General features: G+C 45.1%; 1 protein-coding gene across 1 annotated transcript; it reads right to left on the bottom strand.

Annotated features, from left to right (window-relative positions):
- Positions 1–1239: 1239 nt before the first annotated feature.
- On the bottom strand, positions 1240–24166 carry LAYN (layilin). The gene is made up of 7 exons (XM_082626595.1): positions 23898–24166; positions 20647–20944; positions 12821–12978; positions 7218–7250; positions 6513–6596; positions 3714–3816; positions 1240–1894 (listed from the first exon to the last, which is right to left on the bottom strand). The coding sequence occupies exons 1-7, from the start codon at positions 23980–23982 to the stop codon at positions 1531–1533; spliced, it is 1125 nt and encodes a 374-aa protein (XP_082482721.1). The 5' UTR covers positions 23983–24166; the 3' UTR covers positions 1240–1530.
- Positions 24167–27179: the final 3013 nt, after the last annotated feature.

Raw genomic sequence — 27179 nt, 5'->3', positions numbered from 1 at the left:
GTAGGAGTGCTTTTCAAACTAAAATAACTCAATATCCTCCCCCCATCCAGGTGGAGTGTGAAAATTGGTTCCTCCAAACTTTTAAGCTGAAATACTCAGGTGATTTTACATCACTCTGAAAGAGGAACTGTTCCTCCATCCAACGAGTATTGATGGTTTTCTCTACGCAAGGCACTGTCTTGGGTGCAGGAGGTACGCGGCTGGCAGGGCAGATTGGATCCCTTCCTTCATGGAGCTTGCAGCCTAGTAGGGGCCAGAGCATAGGGGAACAGGGGCGGATAAAGGCACAGATCACAGAGCCAGGAAGTCTTATGCAAAACGGGAACTTCAGTGTTTTGGACCATGAATCAGTCCTTCAGACTATATGGTCACTCTTTTTGCTTGAAATATTGTTAACGCCACAGAACACACTTCCCTGAAGCAGGCATAAATGATGTTTTTGTTATCCACCCTGCTCCCTGCCTCAGTAAGGCAGGTAATTGGCATTGATTAGAATCCACTACATTTGATACTGCTCCGACCCAGACAAGCTTACTCTGTCTAGACTGGGGCTCCATGTGTCAGGCAAAGTTACAAACTATTCAAAAACAAGACATATGAGGAATGGTTAAAATAGTAAAATTATTAAGCTGATAGAGGGATGTTGTTGGTGATTTAAATAATGACCTTCAGAACTTCATCTGGTAAATGACTCATGCTAGGTGACTTTTCTCTGCATTTGAGTCCAAAAGTTTTTGAAATAGTCAGATCCCGAAAACAAAAAGGTAAAATAATTAGCATTATTACTAATGCTATGTTGATGCTGCATTAAAACAAACACACAAACAGAACAACGTGCAGTAACAGGGCTGGGAACACAAACAAGCCGAGAAGCCTAGATTCAAACTTCATTTTCAGTTTCGAAAGTGTTTCCAAGTTAGATATTTCCAAGTTTGGATGTCAGGAAAAAGAAAAAAAGGTCCCCAGAGGCCACATGCAGAAGAAGGGCTGTCGACACAGACTGACTAACATTCTGTTTCCTGCTTTTTATTTGATTTGATTCTTTGAAAAAAATAGATATAAGAATTGCTGTTGCACAGCCCAGCTCGAGGCTGGCATAGGCGGGCTTTGAAAAGATTCTGTACTCTCTGTCTCTTTGTGATGATGTTTGCTGCTGTACAGAGCAAGAGAAACAGAACCTAGAGGCTGGTTTCCCAAGCTCCACAGCAACTCCCCTCCCCGCCCACCCCCCCCACCCCCCCCCGCCCAGTGAAAGCATTGTCCCTTGAAAGTCAGTTGTAACAGTCATTTGTTTATTTTCTATTGTGTGCCAGACGCTGGACAAGGTGCTTTCTCAGAAGTTCCAGCCAGGTGAGGGACTGGGATAAGGGATATAGCCCGAACTGCGGATCCAACAGGGGCTCTCATGCTCACCCCCAGGACCTGATCTGAGCACTTTCACAGACCTTCTGAGTATTTTCCTTATAGAAAATAGACTTTTGCTTCTCTCTTCTTCCCCATTCTTGTCAGTTCCGGGATCGTTCGTGCATCCTAATAACCATATATTTCATTTTCCACCCACTCGGCCTCCTTGCTCCTTCCCACTCGGTCTTGGGAGAACTCATAAACGTCGTTGGTCACGAAGCCACTCTCCATGCTCACCAGCGTCACGAACCCGCTTTCGGATGGGTTCATGGCCACGTTGTCATAGTCACAGGACACGGTGTCGGGAGTGGCCTCTCCTGAGCGTGCTCGGAATGAGATGTTCTTCAGGTCCGGCCGGGTCTCGGCTAGATCAGCTTCGCTCTGCTTTCGTATGACATTGTAAACCTCCAGGTCCGGGCTGTTCCCCGGCTGAGGAGCGGGCCAGGTGGGGCGCTTCTCCTTCGTGCTGGGGTCTGGCTGTCCCCGTTTCCTAGGAGTAAAGAGAACCAGGGCTCAGCGGGCAAGGGGACTGAGAACATCCCGGTGCCCCTGTGCAGGCAGGAGGGAGTCATTCTGGGCAGTCACTACGCTGCACTTCTCACCTGCCTCAACCTACAGGTCAAGGTTTCGGGTGGGGTGGGAATAAAAGAGGAAAGGGTTGTTACGTATCTATCACTCACTGCTGCCAGAGCACAGAACAGAGGTGATGATTCTGGGATCCCCAGAGCCTCCAGAGGGTCCATGGATAGAATTGCATGGGGGAAAATCCCACATTTAAAAAAATCCATCTCTAAGTGAAATTGAGCTTGTCCTTCAGGTTTGAATGTGGGCAGTTAAGCTGAGTAGTAATAGCTTTTTTTGTTTTTGTTTTTGTTTTTGTTTCTGTTTTTTTTCTTTTTGGCTGCACCATTCGGCTTGTGGGATCTTAGTTCTCCCACCAGGGATTGGACCCGGTCCTCGGCAGTGAAAGCACAGAGTCCTAACCACTGGACCACCAGGGAATTCCCACTAGTAATATCTTGACTTGCTCACCAACAGAAATCATAGATATTTTCATATCACATCACAGTTATTACTTAAGATGTCAAAATATTTTATGCTTATCTCTACTTCAGTATTATGATATTTATACTCACCACTAAATAAAGAAGCATTAATAAAGGCGCACATGTATTACTGTTTCACATTACTTTTTGGAAATATTTTGCTAAACTATATAACAGCATTATTCCTTCCCTTGTAATCCAGTGGAATTTATTTTATGCATTTAAAAATATTGTTCTGGGAAGGGATCCATAGGCTTCACCAGACTGCTACAGGGGTCTGTGGCACAAAAATGGTTAAAGCCCCGAGATAGACTCCAGCTTCAAAGCCACAATCCCACATTGCGGTGAGGTGCTAAATAGATAGATAAGGGAGGGAAATCAAGACCCAACCACAGAGTAAGCAGTTAGAAAATATATTTGCAAGTTTTTGAACTGAACTCTATTCTTAGGTTAAAAGGAATTAACTAATGAAAACGATCATAGGAAGAGATAACATTTTTGAGTGCTTACTATATACTCATTCTGCATATATTAACTGCTTTAATTCTTCTAAGAATCCTATAAGGAAGTTATTATTAAATGAAGCAGGGTCTTCATTGGAATCTTACTAGTTTATCTTAAATTGGTCATCAAAGGGAGTCAAGTCTTAAACTGTACCTTTGCTTTCCTTCTTCTATGTAGACCATCATGATGGGGAATAAAAAAGGTAGCTGAGAAGACCTCTGGTTACCTCAAAAATGGTGGCACATGATCCATTAACAGAGGTGCTTTAGGCTACTTAGTGCAGCTATTTTGTAGCAATCTACACTTGTGAATTCAATTAAAAGTCAATTAAAAGGATTTGGCTATTTCATTTTGAATTAAGTGGTTTAGTTTCAGTGGTTTGCCAGGCTTTGTAACAGTCGTTTTCAAAGGGCTCACTGTTCATTCCTTCACTCACCCAACAAGCATTCCTGGAATGAGTGCATACATGCATGGGAGCACTTTGCTGAGTGATGTGTGGATGCACAGATGAATAACACAGTCTCACCCCTCAAGTCATTTAAAATCTTCCACACACACAAAAATTAAAGAATGTAAGATCACTCTCTTAATCACAGCTAAGCACAATGCTTAGTACTTCTGAGTGCCCTGAGCCCATCAGAAAATTTACTCTCAAATCTGTAGAAGTGATTCTCTTGGGGCTGCCGTGGCTTTGAATGGAGTCCAAATCTTGAAGAGTTCAGAAAACACAAAGGTTTACATGATGAAGGTTTTACTTGCCTCCTTCTACAGATCCAAACCCAACATACACCTGTGGTGACCACAAGGAAGAGGAGAAGGGGGATGCTGGGGATTAGGATGTAGGCAAGTTTCAAGGCAGCTTCTGAAAAGAAAAGCACACATTATCAGCATTACTGGTGTTTCTGTGTGCTTCAAAACAGGCTTAAAAAAGCATAATCAACACAGAGCATTCCACGGAGCGCATTCTGGAAGGAAATAGATACAGTTATCTAGACAGCAAAGTCTTCCAGTTTCAATGAGTGAGGCTTTTCTACCTGTCCTATTATCTGAAGTAATAGAAAGAAAAGAAGTTTACATTTTTGGGTTTCTTGAAAAATATATGAGGGGCAGTTTTGTTAATTAAAATTTTTTTTCAGACGAAACAGATGATCTCTTTTCTCGTTCTTCCTCTTTGTTAACAAAGATGAGGCTGCTTGGGGGTGCTGATGTCTTTGACTCTAAGGACAGAAACAGTAGTTTCCAAGGTGGGATCGGGGAGAGGGAGGAAAGAGGAAACAAGCCAGAAGTCTCGGTGTTATTGCCAGGTATGAGAAGGTCATGTGTAACACATGAATCAGACTGTAGAGCCTTACTGACGTTTCTGACTGCTAACTGGATCCAGTTGGGCCCATGAGCAGTGACTATGGAGGGCACTTAGAGGTCCACCATCCTTACCCTTCCTAAGACTTAAGTCTTAGAACCAGAGAATTTTCCCTCAAGGGGCTTTGGGAGGAATCCATGACTGGGGACTGATTCCTTTCCTACTTCTACTGGTTAAGATTCTCAACCATCCAGAGGCTGTAGCTTTGTTTTTCTGTGAGGCTACAAACCTGACAACCACCAAAAAAACCCTCAAAACAAAACCTACTTTAAATACCACCGTAGTAACAATGAGCAATAAAATGCCACCCACCGCTGCACAGCACTTTGGATTTTTTAAAAAGCATTTTCACACATTACATCTGTTGTATAATAAAGAATCTGACTGGGCTTTGTCCCTGGTACCTGGGCGGGAGGCTCTAAATCTTTGGAATTTCTCAGAAATAGGAGTAACTTCCTTATTCATGAGCCCTTCAGACCAGATCAGAGTTTATACTGACAGAGATGTCTCAGGATGGGGGCTGGTGGGGCCTAGGGGGTGAGTTCAATTACACGGCCAATGATCAAATCAACTGTGCTACATAATGAGACCTTAAGAAAATCTCTGCACACCAAAGCGCAGTGGAACCTTCCGGCTGGTGAACACGTTGATTTGCCAGGAAGGTGATTAGGCATCCTGATCCCACAGGGAGAGGACACAGAGAGTCCCCATTCAAGACCCTCCCAGACCTTGGCTGCTCCTGATTTGTATCCTTTAGAATAAAACACAGTCATAGGTATGGTGTTTTCCTGAGTTCTGTAAATTGTTCTAGTGAATTATTGAACGTGATGGGGCACTCCCTGGAATTGTAGCCAGTTGATTAGAAGTGTGGGTGGACTGGGGACCCCTGAACTTGTGGCTGATATCTGAAGTGAGGGCAGTCTTGCTGGGGACTGAGCCCTTAACCTGTAGGGTCTGTGCTAACATGGGGTGGCTAGTGTCACAACTGAATTGCAGTACTGCACTATCCTGTTTCATTTTATGGACACAGAAATGCTCTCAGGTAGGTGAGAAAAATGTTATTACTTCTATTATGCAAATAACTAAACTGAAAAATTAAGTATTTTTTAAAAAATTGCCCAGTGACAAAAACTCAGATCTTTCTCTTTTTTGTCTTAATTGAAATATAGTTGACATATAATATTATGTTAGTTTCAGATGTATTCTATATTGATTTGACATTTGCATACATTATGAAATGATCACCATGATAAGTCTAGTAACCAGCCCTGATCTGCCTCTTGAAACTCAAGGTGAGAGTTGAGGTTGAAAGTCCATTAGCACTCCAATTTATCACTCCATTTTTTTTCTTTTCTTTTTTTTTTTTTTTTTGCGGTATGCGGGCCTCTCACTGCTGTGGCCTCTCCCGTTGTGGAGCACAGGCTCCGGACGCACAGGCTCAGCAGCCATGGCTCACGGGCCTAGCCGCTCTGCGGCATGTGGGATCTTCCCGGACCGGGGCAGGAACCTGTGTCCCCTGCATCGGCAGGCGGACTCTCAACCACTGCGCCACCAGGGAAGCCCACTCCATTTTCTTTTATCTTTTATGTCCATTTCCTCTATTTGTCTCATAAAGAAATATTAATCATGGCCTGGGTCTTTCCGCTCTTATTTCTCTACATCCATTCTCTAGTTCCCCTCCCCCCAAACAACTTCTGGGAGGTTCTCAAGCCTCATCTGTCTTCATGCAGATTTTTTTTACCTCCTGTCTTGTCTAATCGCCCCAATTGTCTTAGGATAGCTCCATTTGTGTATTTCACTGACAAAATCTAACATATAATGCAGGTTTTTTTTTTTTTTTTTTTTTTTTTTTTTTCTGTACGCGGGCCTCTCACTGCTGTGGCCTCTCCCGTTGCGGAGCACAGGCTCCGGACGCTCAGGCTCAGCGGCCATGGCGCACGGGCCCAGCCGCTCCACGGCATGTGGGATCCTCCCGGACCGGGGCACGAACCCGTGTCCCCTGCATCGGCAGGCGGAATCTCAACCACTGCGCCACCAGGGAAGCCCTATAATGCAGTTTTTACAAAGTCATAAGTGCCCTGTCTGGTTCCATTTTTAAGTTGCTGTGGGAAAGAACAAAGTAGGGTATATAATCATGGGGAATTCATGATCAAGAGAGTCCTATTATCTATTTTTCTCTGGGAGAGTTCTGTACATACCTTTGCTTTCTTTCAGTGTTTCTGTGGCATCTTCTTTCTCTGTGTCTTCTGGAAGTATGGGCATTGCTGTCTCTGTTCCTTCACCTGGAGAGAGACACATGGACTTGAGAACCTGGAGAAAGGCACCAAAATCCAGATATTCTCTGAGGTCCTACCAGCTTCAGGGTGGGATGCCAAAAAGCACCAGCATTGTGACCAGTGCCATTTATAAACCCAGGGAAGTAAAGAATTGAATTTGCTGACCTAGAGGTTTACTTGTCTTTATCTTTCTGGTGAGACTTGCTGCCAAGAATCATGTATGGACACAACCAGCAGGCAGCTGACATCAAGGCCCATAAAGTACTGAAGTGCCAAGGGGAAGGGCCAATGACTCACTTCTAGGACCATAAATTATCAGTTTGACTTGCTTCTTGGATCATTAGATTGGATTATTCCTTTCATATTGTCAGTAATGACAAGTAACATCCCAAACTGAATTTGCAACTATTACTTTTCAGATATCTGAGGGAAAGACAACGCTAGTGAGATTAATGAACTACTGGTCATGTCCGGTGTGGCATATACCTGTCCAAAGGGTCAGGGTTAACACCAGTGATCTTTCTGCTGAATAATCTGGTTTAAAGAACATGTGGTTCTAAACCTATGAAAAGCTTCTAAACCTGTGAAACAGCCCAAATTAACTCAAATCTCAATTGACAGTCTTACCTCCAGGCCTTGTAGAAGGAGCTGTTGGTTTCTCTATAGCAGAAAGAAACAAGAATGAGAGTAATAAGTAAATTTCCATGCCATCGAATGAAGTTGGCCAGAGCATGGCATCCATTTATTTGTTCATTCAGTTGTCCAACAAATTTCATTTAGTATTATCAGACACTAGAAACCAGGTTAGTAAGTCCAAAGAATCTCTTCTGCACAAAGGCTAGCCTTTCCCCAGCTTTACTTGGGTACTTTTTTCTTTTTTAAAAAGTAAACGTTTTAGTTTTAAAATTAAGAGTTTTAAATATGAGATTTTCCAAATATACGTAAAAGTGGAAAGATCAGTATAATGAACCCCTAGGTACCATCACTCAGCTTTAACTCTTAGGAACATATGGCTAATCTGATTTCAACAATAATCCCCACTCCTCCCTGGCTACACCCAGGCCTGCACTGTTGTAAAGCAATCCAAGACATTTGATCAATTCCTATTGGGGATATTTTAGAGCAACAAACACTGATCTCCAAGCAGTGGAAGTGGTCCGGGACTAAGTAGACCATGGCCAGCCCCAAGGCAGAGCCTGGTGATCTAGAACACAAGTCATTTAAAATATTTCTAAGAGCCTCAGGATAGCTGCACGGACAACCTACATCAATTTTTTTACTTTTGGCTGAAAGTGTGTCAGCCTTTTGTACTGGCAGTGACTCTACACTGATCAGATGCTCTGGGATCATAGCGTCAGGGTCCATAAGGTCAAAATTTTAGAATTCACAGTCCTAAGGCCAGGATGTCAAAGCTATTCTGAAGTTTTAGTCAGAAAGGAAACTTTTAATCGTGTGTGTGTGTGTGTGTGTGTGTGTGTGTGTACAGATGATGCAAATCCATTTATTTATTTAAAATGTCTGCTATATGATAGAAACAGCATCATGCTCTAAATGTTTTATTAAAAACAAACACAATTTATCCTGATAATAGCCTTATGAGGTAAATGCTGTTCTGAATTTGCACGCGAGGAGACTCAGGTACAGGGAGATTAAACACCTTGCTCAAATCTCACAGCTAATAAGTAACTGAACTGGGATTTTAATTTAAAAAAAAATTCAAATGAAAAATTAAAATCACAATGAGACAAACTCTGTGCTAGGTATTAGAGATACAATAGCAAGTGAAAAGTAGTCCCAGCCCTCTAAGGATCTTATATTTTACAGGATGGCAATAAAATATAGAAGTACAGGAGAATATTAACACACTAATTTTGTGATATATTGCAATACATCATATACTCAAAGACATTACATGATGTAGTCATTTTCTTGTCCCTCCATAGTTCAATCCACTGGGCAAAACTGCAGTGAACATGGCAAATTAACGCAGTACTTCCATCAATTGCTGCAATGGTCTGTGACACATGGCCTCAGATGATTTGTCTCTGATTTCCAGTGAATGTGTCTATGCCTTTAGCACACCCCAGGAGGAATCAAGTGATAAGATCTGGCTAGCATGCCACCTACTCTATGTGGTCATGTTGTCAAATCTAGTTTTAGATGCTATCTTTCAACCTGTCCCTTGCCCTCTGGTATAAGGGGATGTTGTGCCATCCTGTTGCAACCATACTGGTTGACCTTCCCCTAGCCCATCAAGTCAGGGATTAACTGGTCAAACACGTATATTTCCAGACCTCATGCCAACCATATAGTGAAGGGGACAAACTTGTAAACAGGCAGTTAAAGTACTGTGTGTGTGAGGTGTTATGATCCTCATAGGAGGAACATTTAACCTAGTTTTGAGGGGCCCTGGATGCTTCCCAGAGGAAGTGATTTTTTAAAACTTCTTATTTGGAAATAATTTCAGATTTATGGAAATTTGCAAGACTAGTACAAAGAATTCCCATGTATCCTTCACCAAAATGTTACCATTTTATCATTTCATTTATATAATTATTCTCTCTTTATATATATCCTATATATTTATATCTACAAGTCTATATCTAAATCTGTACACACACACACACACACACACATACACATATATATATTCACATACAGACGCATCCATAACTTTTTTCCTGAGACTAAGTTGCAGCCATAGTTACCCTTTACTCCCTAAATACTTCAGTGTGTATTTAAGATGGGAGGGGGGGCAATACTCTAACATAAGCATAGTACAGCTATCAAAACCAAGAAATCAACATTGATATATATAATATTAACCAATCGACAGATCTTATTCAAATTCTGCAGATTGTCCTAATAACGCCCCTTATAGAAAATCACCATCGTCATCATCATCATTATCATCAAGCATCACCTACTGCACTTGGTTGTGATGAGAGAAGGTAACGTTTACCCTGAACCTGAAGGCTGAGAATGAGCTGACTGGGAAAGAGGGAAGGGTGTTCCAAGCACTGGAAACAGCAGTTAAGAGCTCTTGGGGAACTTCACAGAGGGCAGAGAGGAATGGGATGGGGGAGGAATAAGAGTAGTAAGAACTGGGGCTGGAGACAGGCAAGGGTCTGATCAAGCCAATTTTTTATGGCGTGCTGAGGTGTGTGAACTTATCCTGAGGAGGGGGGCCACGTAAAGGCAATGTGTTAGTCTTTCTCCGTGTGCCCACTTCTCTCTGCTGGATCTATTCTTGGTCCTTCTCTGTGACCTGGGAGGCTGAACTCTATGGACTGTGTCTTGTGGCTCCCTTGTCCTTTGGCTCTTTTTTATGGCTGCGTTGGGTCTTCGCTGCTGCGCGCGGGCTTTCTCTAGTTGCAGAGAGTGGGAGAGCAGGGGCTATTCTTCATTGCGATGCATGGGCTTCTCACTGCGGTGGCTTCTCTTGTTGCGGAGTATGGGCTCTAGGTATGCAGGCTTCAGTAGTTGCAGCATGCGGGCTCAGTAGTTGCGGCGTGCGGGCTTAGTTGCTCCACAGCATGTGGGATCTTCCCGGACCAGGGAAGACCTTCCCAGACCTTCTCAAACCCATGTCCCCTGCATTGGCAGGTGGATTCTTAACCACTGCACCACCAGGGAAGTCCTGTCCTTTGGTTCTTGATTGGACTTAACCAGTAGGAGGCAGAAGCAGGAGATTAGAGGGTAGGAGAAGAGAGGGGTCCTGGTAGTTATCCCCCAGGCCCCCTTCACACGTCACTGTGGTTTGACAGTAGCTGCGTTCTCTGGTTACAGCTCCTGTTGGGAGGCTCCTCTTCCATGACTCCAAGCTTTCTCTGGAGTCCCTCCCTTTTGCTCCTTGAAACCTGGGGGTAGTAACAACTTCCCATTGTAGCTAATTCCTGGGCACTTCACCATCTCATGCTCTGTGCCCACACCTTGGCAAATATCATTTTATTATACTCTTCTCATTAAACCCTTTGAGTGTGCCATCTTTTTCCTGCCAGGACTCAGTCTAAATCAGGCAGTAGCAAAATTAATAAAGATTATGATTAAGAAAAAAAAACCTAACTAGGTTCAAAGTCCAAAAATAAAAGGCTATGAAAACAAATGTCAAAATCTCACATTTCAGAAAATATTTAAAAAGTACAACATTTTAAATCATGGAGATAATAGGATATGAGGAACAGAAGTGTTGGGCAGCCAGTTTGTAACAAGTGCCTTTGCTTTAATTGCTCTAAAAATGTGCCCTTTCTGACTTTCTTCACTCTGTATGACAAACTCTAGATCCATCCACCTCATTACAAATAGCTCAACTTCGTTTCTTTTTATGGCTGAGTAATATTCCATTGTATATATGTGCCGAAGTAAGTCAGAAAGAGAAAGACAAATACCGTATGCTAACACATATATATGGAATTTAAGAAAAAAAAAAGTCATGAAGGACCTAGGGGTAAAACAGGAATAAAACACAGACCTACTTGAGAATGGACTTGAGGATATGGGGAGGGGGAAGGGTAAGCTGGAACAAAGTGAGAGAGTGGCATGGACATATATACACTACCGAACGTAAAATAGCTAGCTAGTGGGAAGCAGCCGCATAGCACAGGGAGATCAGCTCGGTGCTTTGTGACCACCTGGAGGGGTGGGATAGGGAGGGTGAGAGGGAGGGAGACGCAAGAGGGAAGGGATATGGGAACAGATGTATATGTATAACTGATTCACTTTGTTATAAAGCAGAAACTAATAAAAAAAATTAAACAAAAAAAAGTGCCCTGCTAAGCCAGTCTCAGTCCTTGTAACCTCCCTGCCTGAGACAACTCTGTATGGTGGGGAAGGCCAGGTCTTTGGAGAGAATTCATCCGAAGGGGTGAAGAGGGAGGAAAAACAACTTTAGCAGCAAAAGCACAGTCAAATTCAGACAATTTAAAAATGACAGGATTGTTTAGTCCCTCAATAGATGTAACTAACAAGTCATTTTACTTCTGTCAGGAAAGGATGCAGAACTGGGGTCAAGCAGTTGGCTTCAGGGAGGTGAGAAACTTCCGTAACAGATCAAAAATCACTTCACGTGTAGATCCAAGTCCAACATAATGGAGGAGTTTGGGAAACCTAAGCACAGTGAGACTACAGGCTTGTGGCCAATTCAAAACCCTTCACAGATTTAGAAGCAAACGCCAATTAAATTTGCAAGGCATGTATTTAGAGGGTGCCCTAAGGAGTTTAAGCCTGCTCATTAAATTGACTTCTATCTGCCCAGTGTCAGTAAAATTGGTGTATTTTACCATCTACCTCCCTCTGGTCATTATTCTGTTTCCTTAAAGCCCCAGAAAATAATGTCACGTGGCTGGTAGAAGACTTGCAGGAACAATGGCCAGCTTCCTTTCACATTTCTTCTTTACAGTAAGTCCACTACCTACGAACGAGTTCCATTCGGAGAGCACATTTGTTAAGTCCAACGACGTTAGCCTAGGTACCCAACTAACACAATCGGCTATAGAGTACTGTACTGTAATAGGCTTATAATACTTTTCAGACAAATAATACATAAAAAACAAACATAAAGAAAACATTTTAAATCTTACAGTACAGTACATTTTAAATCTTACAGGACAGTACAGTACCAGCTACATAGCCACTGCTTTTACACTTGCTTCAGGACATCCTGGGCTTGAAAGAAAGGTACTGTACTACTATACTCTGTACAGTCCTGTACAGTAAAGTACACAAAAGCACAACCACTTGTAGAGGATGCGCGCATGTGACAATGTACGCCAGACACGTGAACTAACTTACGGGACTGGACATGCAAACGTAGGTTCGCATCTTTGAAAGTTCACAACTTGAAGGTTCGTATGCAGGGACTTACTGTATTCCAAGCTCCTACAGCATACAACCTCATATCCGGAAAGAATAAGAATTATAATTGTCCACTTGGAGGGCTTTTTGTTTCTTGAAGTTCTCATAATTCTTGCCTTATCATACATAAATTAGACCCTTTCATCTCTTCCTCCTTTCTCTTAGCATCTAATACTCCTCTCCTGTGCTAGAATTACTCCTCAGTGAGGAAGTGTCACTACACCTCCCTTCACAAGAACTCCCAAACGTTTAACACTGCTGGCATTTGCAACAAGCTTTCGCAGAGACCGTGACAAATTCTTGGCACCAGCAGCTGCTTATGAAATGAGAGAGGAGGTTGAGAATTCAGCCATATAACTTGGGAGAGGATTCATTACCAGCGGAATATTTGCAGATGAAATTGTTCTTCATGGTGCATCGGTCGTCGTTCCACTGGAACATGTAGGGGCCCCCGATTCCGGCGGGTGCTGATGGCTGATGGTACATGACCACGCAGACCTCGCTGCCGCACGAAGGCTCGTCCACATACCAGTTCCTGTAGGGAAGGGGTCAACAGTGGAGGCAACTGGAGAAGGATACCACAAGACTTCAAAGCCTTTGTTTTCCTATCCAGTTCCACTGAGCCAGGAACTTAAGAGACAGGGAGGAACTGAAGTGCTTCCAGTAAGTAGAACCACGCTTTCTAATACGGACATCACAATCAATCATCTGACATTTGCCTTTGCAGGGAGGAATATATTACCATATAATGTCTGCAAAGGAATCATGAGAAAAAGCAGCCAGCAGGGCAAGTCTGGATGATCTTATTTCCTTTTTGCTTTTGGCTAACTGGGTTTTGTTTCTCTTTTTTTTAGAAATCAGATGCATTGAGAGAGGCATGGCTTATCTCATCCAGAGCTTGCCCTGCTTCCATCTCCCCATGTTTTTCAACAGCCGTAGCTGCCTTCCTAGCTCTGAGGAGTGGACAGAAAATTCAAGCATCTGAGCAAGACTTTCCAACATGTAGAGGCTTCAAAGCAAGAGATGGAGTGGGGGCAAAAGCGGGAGGCCCAAGTAGTCTTCTTCAGGTTTTAAGTTGTTTCTACTTCATCAGGCTGATGAGCGTCAGCCTCTGCCGCCTGATTTCTTGTCTTTGTGTCCCTAGCTCCTGGATGGGGCGCACTAGCAGCCCCAACGGTACTTGAAGTTGAATGATCCTGCCACCCGGTTGGATATGTGGGTGCCCGATTAAAGCCTTAGATTCCATAGAGAGTTTACATGCTGCGAGCACCCACCCCATGTGCTGACTCAGGGCTGGGCTTTGTAGTTCGCCTGGGTACTCACCTAAGCAGTTTCCTTCCGGGGCCCAGATCTGCCCTGATGCTCAGGCTATTTAGATGAGCCCTGCTGCTCTGCCTAGCTCTTGTCAGAGACCCTCCTTAGGAGACAGCTAAGAGACAGCTCTCTGTGTAGCAGCCTCATATGGCTCTGCTTGAGTCTTGTGCTGCAGTTCACTGAAAGGAAAATCCACTGCTGAATCCACTGGGTTGAATTTGCCTGGATGATAGCTGAGCTTGCGAGGCTGCTTGGACACTGTCTGGAGAGCTGGAGATCCTGACTGGGGCCGGGCTCTGCACCTCATTAGTCACCTCCAGGCAATTTTCCAACCCTGTTGGTAGACCTCCTGCTTGTCTGTTCTCCTCCCCACTGGCCCTATGGCTTTATGTTATTTTATTTCACAGATGATGGAATGGTTGGAATATTATGGCTGGCATCTAGTTACCGGACTTGAGCCAGGTTTCAGGCTTGGAACTCACTGCTAGAAGGAGGAAGGACCCTGCAACACCACAGTAGGTGCACATGGTAATTTCCTCTATTCTCCCAAAGGGACCTATGGCCATCTACTCAAGTAACCATACACTGGGGAAAGAGGAATACCCAAATATTACAAAGACTGCTGGACACAGAGTGCAAGTTAACACTGACACCCAAAGACTTGAAGTGTCATTAAAACTACCCTTTTGAGTGGGAGCATATTGAGGCCAAGTATTAAATGGAGTTCTGGCCCAGGACTGAAGTAGGAGATAGATGGGCCCCTGGGCCGGACAGCTGGTGTCTGTCAAGTGGAATAAAATTGAAGCTTTGTTCTCACCCAGACACTCCAAGGACAAAGCTAGTGGCAGAAGCTGAGCTCTGCAGGAATAAAGAGATAAGATGACCACTCCTGAGGTCAAGGAAAACTTCTTCGTCTGCACATGCACAAAAAGGCTCCTTGAGGGTCAAAAAGGGAGGGGGCGCCACCCCACAATAAGTGTGGACATATCCCCACAGGCCTCTGTGGTGGAATCCATCTTAGCAAAAAGTTGCGCATGCATATTAGGGAGGGTCCTAGGACTGGTCAGGTGTGAAAGAAGAAGAGAATCGGCCAAAGGTAAACAAAGACCCAGAAGGACTATCCTGTATTAGTGATTTAAACCACCTCTTTACCACACTCCTCCTCATTAGAGAGGATGCCCGAACCCTTTCTCTGTAGGTGTGTATTTCTGCCTTGTTTCTGTCTTAAATAAACGAACTGCTTCTCTGTGTGCTCTCCCACATGTTATGCTGTGTCTCTAATAATAAACTTTGTACCTGCTTTTATAGTTTTTGCCTCCTTGAGAAATGCATTTTCCAGTGGGGGTAAGAGCTAGGGGAACTTTGCTTCTAGCCTCTAGCCCCTGGTGGACTAGCAGCTAGGATGCCTGGTTTTCATCCAGGCTGCCCAGGTTCAATTCCTGGGCAGACAACTAAGATCTCTCTTCAGGACCACTCACTGCTGCTGTCTCTCTGAGATCAGGACCAGCTCACAGTGGATCCGTCCAGTGGTCATTCCCCAGTCCTAAAATATATGAATTGAAAACTTATGGGGTAAGAGCTATAATAGTGGAGAAGGTCAAGTGGAAGCCTCTGAAACTGCATTCTTCCCTATTCTCTCCAAGATAGTAAATAGAAAACAATATCTTATCCAGGCGAAGATGACAGAAAGCAGTGTCCCTCCTAAAGACCCAGAGAATGCAAGGATGGTACTCCCTGCCATATCTCTATATAATTCACTAGTCTGGCTCCTGCAAAAACCAGGCAGATCCTGAAGGATGACACTGGAGTAGCACAAATTCAACCAATTAGAAGTCTCAGTTGCACCTACGATGCCATTTGTGGTATCTTTGCTAGAGCTGCTTAACACATCCTTGGGTACCTAATACGTAGATTTGGTGAGTACATTCTTTTTCACCTGTATCAGAAGGAGAATCAGAAAACAGTCTGCATTCATTTGGAATGGACATCAGTATACACTTATGGTCTTTCCTCAGGACTATACTAATTTTCCTACCCTCTGTCACAATATGATGTGAAAAGAGACTGCCTGGATATCTTGCAAAAAATCACACTGGTCCACCATATTGCTGACATCACGCTAACTGAACCAGATGAGCAAGGACTGGGGGCCTTAGTAAGACTCAAGTGCTCCAAGGGCTGGAGGTAAACGCTATGAAGATTCAGGGGCCTGCTACTTCATGAAACTGTGCAGGTGTCTAGTGATCTAGAGAATGTCAGAACACCCCTTTCAAATTAAAGGTCAAATTATTTCATCTCACAATAATTTGAAGCATCTTGCAATAATTTTAAGAAGGAAGCATAGCATGGGGTAGGTCTCTTTGGGTTCTAGAGGTGACATATTTCACACCTGGGAATACTGCTCTGGCCTATATACCAGTTGACATGAAAGACAGGTGACTCTGAGTGGGGACCAGAGCAGAAAAGGACTCTGAAGCAGTTCTAGGCTGTGATGGAAGCAGACTTCCCACTTGGGCCATATGATCCATCAGACCCTATTATGAGAGGTATCAGTGGTGAGAAAAATAATGCCATATAGAATCTGTACAAGCTCCAACGAGAGAATCACAATGCAAACCCTTAAGATTCGACAGCAAGGCCATATCATCTATACATGAGAAAAAAATCACCTTTTGCAAAGCCACTCCTGGCTTTATACTAGGCAAGGAGCACCAAGAGAACATGCAATCCAACTTGCTCAGTGTAAGAGAGACACTGTCAGACATACCTAGTCAAAAGATAAGGCAGGTCTGGAATCAACTCATTACAAGATGGAAGAGGTATATTTAGGACCAGATGGCACTGTATGAACAGGTAGAGCAGACTGCCATGACAGCTACCACTGTTGTACCAGAGCCTGTCCCTCAGCTTACACCTATAGCTGCATGAAGGAATCCCTTACGACTAGCTGATAAAGGCAGCCTAAGCTTGGTTCATGGATAGGTCAGCCAGGCATGGGGGTACCACTCAAATGGGCAGCAGCTGTACTACAGTCCCACTCAGAGGTGATTCTGAAAGATCAAGTGGTAAGGAAACATCCTCCCAATGGCCAGAGCTTAGTTAATATACCTAGTTAACCACTTAGTATAGAAAGAGAAGTTATTAGAGATTAGACTATATAAAAACTCAGGGGTAAAGGCAAAGAGCTTAGCCAGTAGATTAGGAGTCTAAAAGGATAAAGAGTGGAAAACTGGGGACAAGGAGCTCTTGGATAGAGTGATGTGAATAGACATATGGGAGTAGGTGTAAAGTATGAAAATCTATCGTATGTTAAAGCCCACCCAAAAGCCTCTAGCATGGAAAAGGCACTAAACAACCAGGGAGACAAGATGACTTAGCCAGTTGATGTCAGCCAGACTGTTATCAGCTGCCCCATCTCTGGTATAATAGATACATACTAGGGTAGCCATGGTGGCAGGGATGGAGGCCATGCATGGGCTCAACAGTAGCCGTTCCCACTCACCAAGGCTGATCTAGCTACTGCCCAACGTCCAGTCTGCTGGGAACAGAGGCCAGCCTAGAATTTGGTAGTAAGTTGACTACATTGGACTCCTTCCTTCCTGAAAGGGGCAATGATTCATGTTGATAGCAATAGACATACAATCTGGGTATGGGTTTGCCTTCCTAGCCTCAAGGTGTTAGCGCCACTATCCAAATGCTTACACAGTCTTTGATCTACCCGCACAGAATTCCAAATAAGATCTCATCAGACCAAAAAACCTAGTTTATAGCAAAGGAGGTGTGGGAGTAGGCAGGGGATTTACTAGTCACATCACATATTCACCCATCCTGAAGCTGCCAGTTTGACAGAGTGATGGATGAACTTGTTGAAAAGACAGCTGAAGCACCAGCTTAGAGGCAATACTTTGTGAGGATGAGGCATCATCCTCCAAGATGCAGTGCACATTTTGAATCATTGACCTTTGTATCATCCTGTGTCATCCAGGAGTATTCTGGGGTCGGGGAGCCAAGGGATGTAGAAGAAAAGTTTGAAGCTAACAGGTTGGTTCATGAGGTTAAGGAAAAAAGGCCTCTCTATAACAGAAAAATGCAAGGTGAAGCAGTAAATGCTGATGTAGAAGCTGAAGCAGGTTAACCAGAAGACCTAGCTAAGATAATTCATGAAGGTGGCTAAACTAAACAGCAGATTTTCAGTGTAGAAAAAACAGCTTTATAATGGAAGATACCATCTAGGACTTTCATAGCTAGAGAGGAGAAGTCAGTGCTTGGCCTCAAAGCTTCAAAGAGCGGGATGACTCTTGTGTTAGAAACTAATGCAACTGGTGACTTTAAGTTGAAGCCATTTCTCACTGATCATTCCAAAAATCCTAGGACCCTTAAGAATTATGCTAAATCTACTCTGCCTTTGCTCTATAAATGGAACAACAAAGCCTGGATGGCTGCACAACTGTTTACAATATGATTTACTGAACATTTTAAGCCCACTGTTGAGACTTACTGTCAGAAGAAAAGATTCCTTTCCAAATATTACTGCTCCTTGACAATGCACCTGGTCACCCAAGAGCTCTGATGGAGAGGTACAAGGAGATTAGTGTCGTTTTCATGCCTGGTACCACAACATCCATTCTGCCGCCCATGGATAAAGAAGTAATTTTGACTTTCAGGTCTTATTCTTTAAGAAATACATTTTGTAAAGCTATAGCTTATGAAAGGAGGAGTAGCCCTGCTTACCTTCACTGGTAGTACTTACTTGGGGAATTTGTGTTTCTTGTCTCTGCACTGCTGAGCTCTGTGGGTTTAGAGGTCCTGGTATCTCCTGGGGGAATCCTTCCACCAGAAGATACAGCAAGAGTGTTACTGAACTATCAACAATGGCTGCCACTTGGACATCTGGGGATTCTTGTGTCCAGGAACCAGCAGGCAAGAAGAGGAGTCATTCTCTTTGCAGGACCCTAATCACGAGGCAAAGGTATCTCGGCTGTTACAGGCAGGGAGAGATATGTTTGACAGCCAGGTTATCTACTTGGGTACCTGTTGGTACTCATGTGCCCAATTTTGATGGTAAATAAAAAAGTGAAATCACTCCAGCGTAAGCAATGCAAGTTGACTAGGCCTTACACTCTTCAGGGATGAGGGTCTGGGTCCTGCCACAAGGTACGAGAGCCATTGAGGCTCCCCGAACAGAGGGTGAGGGGAATCTAGACTGCACAGAGGAGGAGGGGGGTCAATAAATATCAGTCGTGGCGCTGGGACCAGCTGCAGTGGTGGGGAGTGTAGTTCCTCCTAAGCTTCCTTTCTAAAGTTTCTCCCAGGAGAGAGGCCCACGAGAATCTTGGAGGAACGACTCCTGGAACTTAGATGAAGATGTGGATCTGAACAGCATAATGGGTGAACTTCATGCTGTCTTGAATGGAATAGGTAATAAAGATATATTCTAATCTTCATTCTTTTGATTGAAAATGAGTTTAAATGTTTTCCCCATATGACTGTTTACTAGTTAGATTTTCTATTTTGTGAACTGTTTGCTCAGGTCTTTTGCCCCTTTATCTTTTGGGGTTTTACTGACTTTTTATAAACTTTTATAAACTTTTAGTGCTTTTTGACTTATATAAACTCTTTATTGTAAAAAGATCATAACTGTTAAATTTCTTACAACATTCTTCCAGTCTTATGCCTGCCTTTTAATTTTGATATTTTTTGACGTTCTTCCATGTCACTGCTTTTCTTAGGGAGGGACGATGGCAATGCCATGGTGCTGGGGGGGCAGGTGTGTGAAGTGAGTCCAGTGCTGTGGGTTTAGAAGGGCCCTACAAACTGCAGGCTTCCTTAAGTCCCCTCTTGGTCAATCCAGAGAATTAGATCTTGGCTCTAATTTCTTGCCCGTCATCATAATTTCCTGCAGTCTGGAGCCCTTCAGCCCCACAGGCCTTCAATCTCTCACTGGGTCAGCAATCCCACTCCTGGGCATACACCCAGAGAAAACCATAATCCAAAAAGATACATGCACCCCAATGTTCACTGCAGTACTATTTACAATAGCCAAGACATGGCAGCAACCTAAATGTCCATCAACAGAGGAAGAGATAAAAGATGTGGTACGTATATACAATGGAATATTACTCAGCCATAAAAAAGAACAAAACAATGCCATTTGAAGCAACATGGATGGACCTAGAGATTGTCATACTGAGTGAAGTAAGTCAGACAGAGAAAGACAAATATCATATGATATCACTTATATGTGGAATCTAAAAAAAGGGTACAAATGAACTTATTTACAAAACAGAAATAGAGTCACAGATGTAGAAAACAAACGTACGGTTACCAGGGTGTAAGGGGGCGGGGGGAGGGATAAACTGGGAGATTGGGATTGACATATACACACTAGTATATATAAAATAAATAACTGATAAAGACCTACTGTATAGCACAGGGAACTCTACTCAATACTCTGTAATGGCCTATATGGGAAAAGAATCTAAAAAAGGGTGGATATATGTGCATGTATAACTGATTCACTTTGCTGTACACCTGAAACTGACACAACATAGTAAATCAACTATACTCCAATAAAAATTAAAAAAAATTCTCTCCCTGGGGTTCTAGTCCAAAAGGCCAGGTAGCCAGAATGACTGACTTCAAGCATTGTGTGCCACTGAAGCTGTGCTTCTGGGCCACCCTCCTGGACAGAGCTCTCTGGGCCTAGGATAAGGCTGATTTACCACCTTCGCCCCACTGCTTTGGTCAGTGGCTTTGCCAGTACTGCTATCCCCTCAGGGCTCTGCCTGGCTGGCACTTCTCTTCCACACTGACTGGCACCGTGGATCCAGCCTGCCTCTTTTTGGAGCTACATCAAGTGAGTTAGCTGCTGTGAGTTCCACACACTTACCTAAATGTTGCTGTGCTGCCATCGATCCAGGCATAAAGGTCCTGGCAGGCTGTGCCATTGCTTTGTTTCTCTTCACGCCTCCTCAGCCCAATCCAGAAATCACCATCAGAAGCCAGGAGGTTTTCAATGAACTTTTCTATCAGTCTCTGTTCATCTTCAGACTCGATGCTGACTAGCTGGCCCCCATCTCTCCTGCAGGCTGCTCTGGCTTCCTCAAAGTTCAGTCTTTGAGAAGCATCATGGAAGTAGATGACCTCATAACAAGGCTTCTGTGTTCCTCCCCGGCAGACTGGCTGACCTAGAGAAAAAAAGAAGCCTACCTATTTTAGTGCCCCCAACATATACCAGAGCAGGGATGCTTGGAGGCATCTGAATGAAGCTGCAGGAATTCTGATTACTCATCAGTGGTTTGTTTTAGTGTCATTAAGCTCTCAGAGCAAATTAATACCCCTTCCAGTGTGGAGACACAGTGATTTAGACTCCATGTTTTGTTTGTTCCATTACAGATTATTGAAAAGCAGACATTTAAAATTAATCTTTAAAAGAGAGGTAGATGAAGATTTATGGTTTCGCTTAAAGGCAAACAAATAAGACTTGCATGCCATTAGGGAGTCACAGGAGACTAAGTGTGGCTTAAAGTGAGTTATCTCTGTTTGGGGGTTCCTTCAGGTAAGAGAGGCATTCTGAAGTCAGGCGTGGGCTCCTCTACCCTGGAACACTCTGCGTATGTATCAATAGCAGGACTGAATATTCACCCAGTCTATGGTATAAGCAGAAGATAAAAGCATCAGATCCATGGGGTTTTCTGCTACTGGTCTTGCCTAAAGTCAACAGCTAAGGTTCAGTGAACTCTTACTATATGTCATGTGCTATGCTAAGGGCTTTTGCATTTACATACATACCTTATCTCATTGAAGACTCATAGTAATCCACTGTTGTAGATATTGTTTATGCCCCATTTTACAGATGAGAAAACTGAGGCTCAGAGAAATTAGTCTGGCTAAGGCCACATAAGCTATATCAGTAGCATGACTTGAGTCAGAACCCAGATCTAATTACAAAGTCACAGCCATAACCACTGAACTCTGCTCCCCACGCCACCACAGGCTCAGGTTGCACTGGGAGTCCATGTAATATGTCTCACCTGACTGACACCTGAAGGGCTGAAGGCTATCAAGGACAAATGGGTGGGATTCTACTGAGGACGGATAAAAAATCGTTCACCAGTACACACCACCCTGGCTTGTGTCTGGGTGCCTAAAGCCGTGCTGCACCCAAAACATTAGCCTCATTGCTCCTTCGTTAAGTCAGTATGTATCGCATGTATGCTCATGCCTGGCACTGTGCTAGGTGCCGGGAATACAGAAACACTTGCCGCTTCCTAACCCACAGGAACACACAGCATGTTTCTGGATCCAGATGTACAGTGAAAACCAGATTTCAACAAGGGGAATCCCTTGCAATGCAGAGCCAGTTTGTGGGCTGTGGGTGTGAATTACTGCCACAGAGCGAGGAATAAAGGATTTTGGTTTGGGAACCTCTTCCCAGCTCTCATGGAATGTTCTCATTTTCCTAATTTGTTTTGCAACTGTGCACAGAGCCAGATAGCATTAGTTATTCCCCAAATTGTCCAGAATACAGAGCAAAAGGCCACAGGCAGTTAACTGCATTTTCAGTGCTTAGCTGGGAACAGAGCACATACAGAGAATCTGGAAAGCTCCTGTGAATTCTTATTTTCAGTTTCTTCTTTCATCGCTTTTGTACAGAAATTTTCAATAAACAAGTGGTAAAAGTTTTGCATCTTCTCCCTTTCTCTGTCACTTTTCTCCTTTTGCTGAATAGAGAAACTCTAAGAGGACTGCTCCATCAGCAAGCCAGGAGGCCTCAAAAGTGGGACATTCTCGCTAAGGAGGTGTTCCAGAGAGACTAGGGACCACTGGCCAGAGAGGCTGTGGCTGGGATGCTCCCTGGGGAGAAGGCTGGGTCAGCTCAGCTTTATGAGTCCTTAAAGGTGGCTCCAAATGGGGCAGCAGAGGAAAAACAAATGAGCCCCAGGCACCCCCGAAGTGGAGTTAAATTTACTGGCAGTCCCCACTTTTCCATCGTTGGATTATCAAGGGAAAACATAACACCTTAAACGAGTTTCCTGCATGGCCCAGGCTGGCCACACATCCCAAGTCAGCCAGTGAGTGCCAGAGGGAGCCATTGCTGGAAGAAGGCCCAGGGTGCATCTGGTCCCCCTGCCTTCAGGAAGTGTTTCTCTCCTCTCATTTGCAGGAAGGGGAAGGGCGGCCACCGAGGACAGAGCCCGTGCAGCCGTCACCCAAACAGCTGAATTCGGTTACCCTCCCATTTTGCCACCCTGCACCCCACCCCATCCTGAAACCAACTTTAGATTCCTTCAATCAGCTTCGGAAGCACCGATAACGGAGCGGAGGTTTTCATTCTCCTCCATCCCTCTTGGCCAATCTGTTGCCTGCGAAGGAAACCTGAGAAAGGGGAACGGACATCCCCTCCGCCGCCCCCCACCCCGCCCCGCCTCGACATGCAGAACAAATGAAAGAGGCAAGGAGCCAGAGCACTGTACCTCCTCTGAGGTCCAAGTCCGAGGCTGCAGTGACACGACAGGAGGAAGGAAGCAGAGAGAGTCATTCCCCTGAGTCAGGCGGGGCTTGCCCCGCGCTAACTAGGCTTCTTTCCCGATCTCTAAGCGCTCTTATTCCAGGCGCTGGATCCTGCCATCCTCTCCCCCCAAGAAGAGACCAGGAGTAACAGGCTGGGGTTCCCACGGCACAGCTGATCCAGAATCCCTACTGTATGCACCGTCTCCCGGGACAAGAGACCTCCTTGGTGGGCAGGACAAGCCCTGCGTGGGGGTCCCGGGGAATACTGCGCCGCTCTCAGTGGAGCGGACCGAGGGGGCGCCTACTGGGGCAGTTTGCTCACTGCCCCATCTAGCCTACGTCTCTCGGTATTCTGGCAGTCCTGGGCGGGGAACGGACTTCGCGCGGTCCAGGACACGCAGGAAACCGGCGCTAGGCTCAGCAGCCGGGCGATTGCCCCTCTAGAAGTAGGGGGCGCCGCAGGGCTAAGTCCACTGGTGGGGCGGGGCGCCACCCCTCCACCCACTCCGCGGAGGGCCAGAGAAGAGGCACCGTGGCCCTGAGGACGGTCAGCCTTAGGTGGGGTGCAGTGGGTGCCGCAGCCCAGCGCCCGGGAACCAGCCCCCGCCCCAGCGCGCGCGCACTCACCGCTTAGCAGGCGCCCCGTCGCGCCCCGGAGCCCCGCCAGCAGCACGGCCAGCAGCACGGCCTGCAGCGCCGCTCCCGGCAGCATGGCCCGGCTCGGGTGCGCCTTCGGACGCCGGGGCGCTACGGCGGTGGAGCGGGACGACCGGCAGCGGCGTGCTCCGCAACTTCAACGGAGGGCGGCAGCAGCATCTCCAGAGGACCGACGGACCCGGCGCCCGGAGGAGGCGGGGAGGGCGCGGAGCCAGTTCGTCGCCCCTCCGCCCTCTTGGACGTCACTGCGGAGAGGGCAGCCTCGCCGGCTGGCCCGCCCCCGCCAGGACCTCCTCCAGCGCGCTCGGCGCCAGACACCCCCGCCCGCCCGAGGGGAGCGAGCAGAGGAGGGGAGCCAGCTCCCCACCCCAATTTGAGCTTCCCAGGGAAATCCTGCGTTTGCCCAGGGTGCGGGGACTAGGAAATCCAAGACTGGCTTCTCCGAAATCCGATGAAGACCGCACTGTGGCTAAAAACACGACCGCATCTTGCCCCCACCCCTCAGGGGCACAGCCAATTTCCCAGCGTCCTAGGCTCTGCAGTTGAGAGAGGCAAACTCTGAGACCTGCCAGGGCTCGGTAGGCCGCTGTCCAGGCACTCAGGGGCTACACCTGAGAAAGGAATGGCGGATGAAGAGAACAGACGCTCAAGTAGGCAGGGTGACCACTGGCCAGGCACATTTTGGGACAGCGTGGATAGCGTCCAGAGAGGCTAAGTTGGAGTTCTGGGCGAGAGGAGAGTGGACTTCCCAGAAGCCAAAGGGTGTTCTTGAGCCCAGCAAGGAAATAATAGTACTTTTTGCAGGGCACATGGGTGTAGGTGATTGTTCAGCCTTGTGGTAGAAAGGAGATGACCCCTCACTTTTCCCCCAGGAAAGAGTTACCTCATTTCCTTTGGAAAAGCTTTCCTCACCAACCCAGCCCTCAATGTGTGCTCCTTTATCTAAACTCCCACAATAGTCGTGTCTTACATTTACTTCTTGTTGTAAACAAAATGTTTTCAAATACATTCAAATAATAAAGTGAGCCTCCTGTCCAGAAACTAAAGTACTAAGTGCTGGAAGGTGGGTCTGATTTGCCTCTTCCCCTGTACCGTGCTCTTGTGAAGCATGACAGAAGCCCCATCTGGGCCACTGACTTCTGAGTTTTGGTCTCAGATTGAGCCATTGCAATTTTAGACAAACAGGCCTGATTGATCACAGGCTGGGGGATCTGTTTCAGTATCAGCTGGTAATACTGGGAAGCTCCGCTACTGCAGAAAGCAGCAGCATTGGCAGGAAGAGGGCTGATGTTTATGGCAAGTTCATTTACAGCCCGTCTTTATGTCGGAATTAGAACATTTCACATCCAAAATACATTCTTTTTAGAAATTCCTGATTATCAAAACAACCAAAGAGAGAGCTGATATGGTGAATAGAAGCACCTGAGTTGGCATCAGATATTCTGTTTCCAGTCCTGCTTTTCTTCACTTAATGTCTGTGTGGATTTCAGCAAGTTTCTTTGCCTAAATCAATTAACTCTTGGTAACAATAAAAGTTACCTTAACTTGTGAAGGTTTGATAAGGCAACTAGATATGTAAGTGTGCAGATAGCTGAGCACTTAATGTAAATTGCAAAGGATTTATTTCCAAAATTATAACATCTGCTATAACTTAGAGAAGCTGTTACCTTGGCCCAAATAATTAAATTGTGCCCTGAGTTCTCCCTCTGATACCCTGGCCCTCGGTCCAGATAGACTTGGCTAATGTATGCAGTTAACCTAATGCAGATTACAACAGTGACCCCAATTCTTCACCCCACCCTGTAACCACATCCTTTACTGTGTGACTTTCAAGTTCTTCTTACTAAAGGCGCAGAGTATATTTCCCCATCCTTTGTCCTTGTGTTTGACCGTGTGACTTGTTTGGCCAACAGAATGAGCCAGAAGTTTCTGAGCCTAGACTGGTAATGGCCTCACGTGTTTTCGTTGTTCTCTTGCTTCTCTGCCACTCTCTGAGAGGAACATAGCTCAGATATGCCACTGGTCCAGGTATATCCCAAAGAAAGTATGTGGGGCAGAGCTGCCTCTGTCAATCAACAGACATGTAGCGAGAAGCAGACCTGCCCCTGCAGCCTGAAGCGGAGCTATCTGGCCAAACTTAGATCAGCCAAATCCTCCGTTGACCTACAGATATGTGAGCAATAATAAATGTTTTAGATCACTTTGTTATTCAGTACTGTTGCAGCAATACCTGACCATTACACTTGGTAGTGCAGAGAGGTGTCACTGGGGGAACACTGGTTGCTGAGAAGGCTCATAACGTAGAATTTTTCTTGGTATAATTGTCTTGGTCCAGGGTCCAACCCTTAGTTTGACAAGCCCAAACCCAGTCTAAGAGACTAATATATTTACCTGTTGAGAAATAGAATCATCAGGTAAACCGATGTTTGCCTTGGCCTGTTGAGCACATACTCTCCCTCTGGGCAAAAGAAGATTTCTCAGTGAGCATGGAATCAGAACAAAGGGAATTAGCTATATGGATTGAAAGTTTAGGCTTTGATAGCCTGCTATGTCTGTCTTCACAAGAGAGAGCTATCTGTCTGGCAGTGAAAAACATCACCCTGACAGGATAACTTTTATTCTTGATAATGCTGAGATGAGATTACTAATTTTGTAACTTTCAAAATTTCCCTTCTCTAAGCCTGATTACCTTCCTTCTGTTCAAAACATTTTTTCTCCAAATAGTGTTGTGGCAGAAACATTTCTTTTAGTGATAGAGTCCTTGAATTCTAACTAGGCAGATGTCCCCGCATCCACCCCCATTAAAGACTATTTCCCAGCCTCCCCTGCAGTTTGGTATGTTCCTAATGATTAAGTTCTGACCAGTGGATCACTGGCTCTGCTGCTGGCACTGTGAATGGGAGCTGCATCGTACGGAGGTTACATCTAGGACTTGCAGGCGGAGACCAGGAGTGAAGTGCACCTGGTCCTAAATGGAGCTGGAGCCCTGGAGCTGCGTGTACAACCCTGAGTAGGTCTGCCAGTTGGACAATGCAGAAGGGACAAAGTCTTAACCTTCTCTTTTCCAATATATACCAAAGGGAATGATCTTTGAAAGTGAGGGAGATTGACACTGGGATTACGTCCATGTGTATAAGACAGAGGAATGTTGAACCTCAAGATCTTTTTTGATCCACCTCCTAGAGTAATGGAAATAAAAACAAAAATAAACAAATGGGACCTAATGAAACTTCAAAGCTTTAGCACAGCAAA

The sequence above is a fragment of the Mesoplodon mirus genome, assembly GCF_964341445.2.
Source record: "Mesoplodon mirus genome assembly, chromosome: 7".
NCBI lineage: Eukaryota > Metazoa > Chordata > Mammalia > Artiodactyla > Ziphiidae > Mesoplodon > Mesoplodon mirus.
Note: the sequence above shows the minus strand (reverse complement) of the source record. Positions and strands in the feature narration are given on the sequence as shown.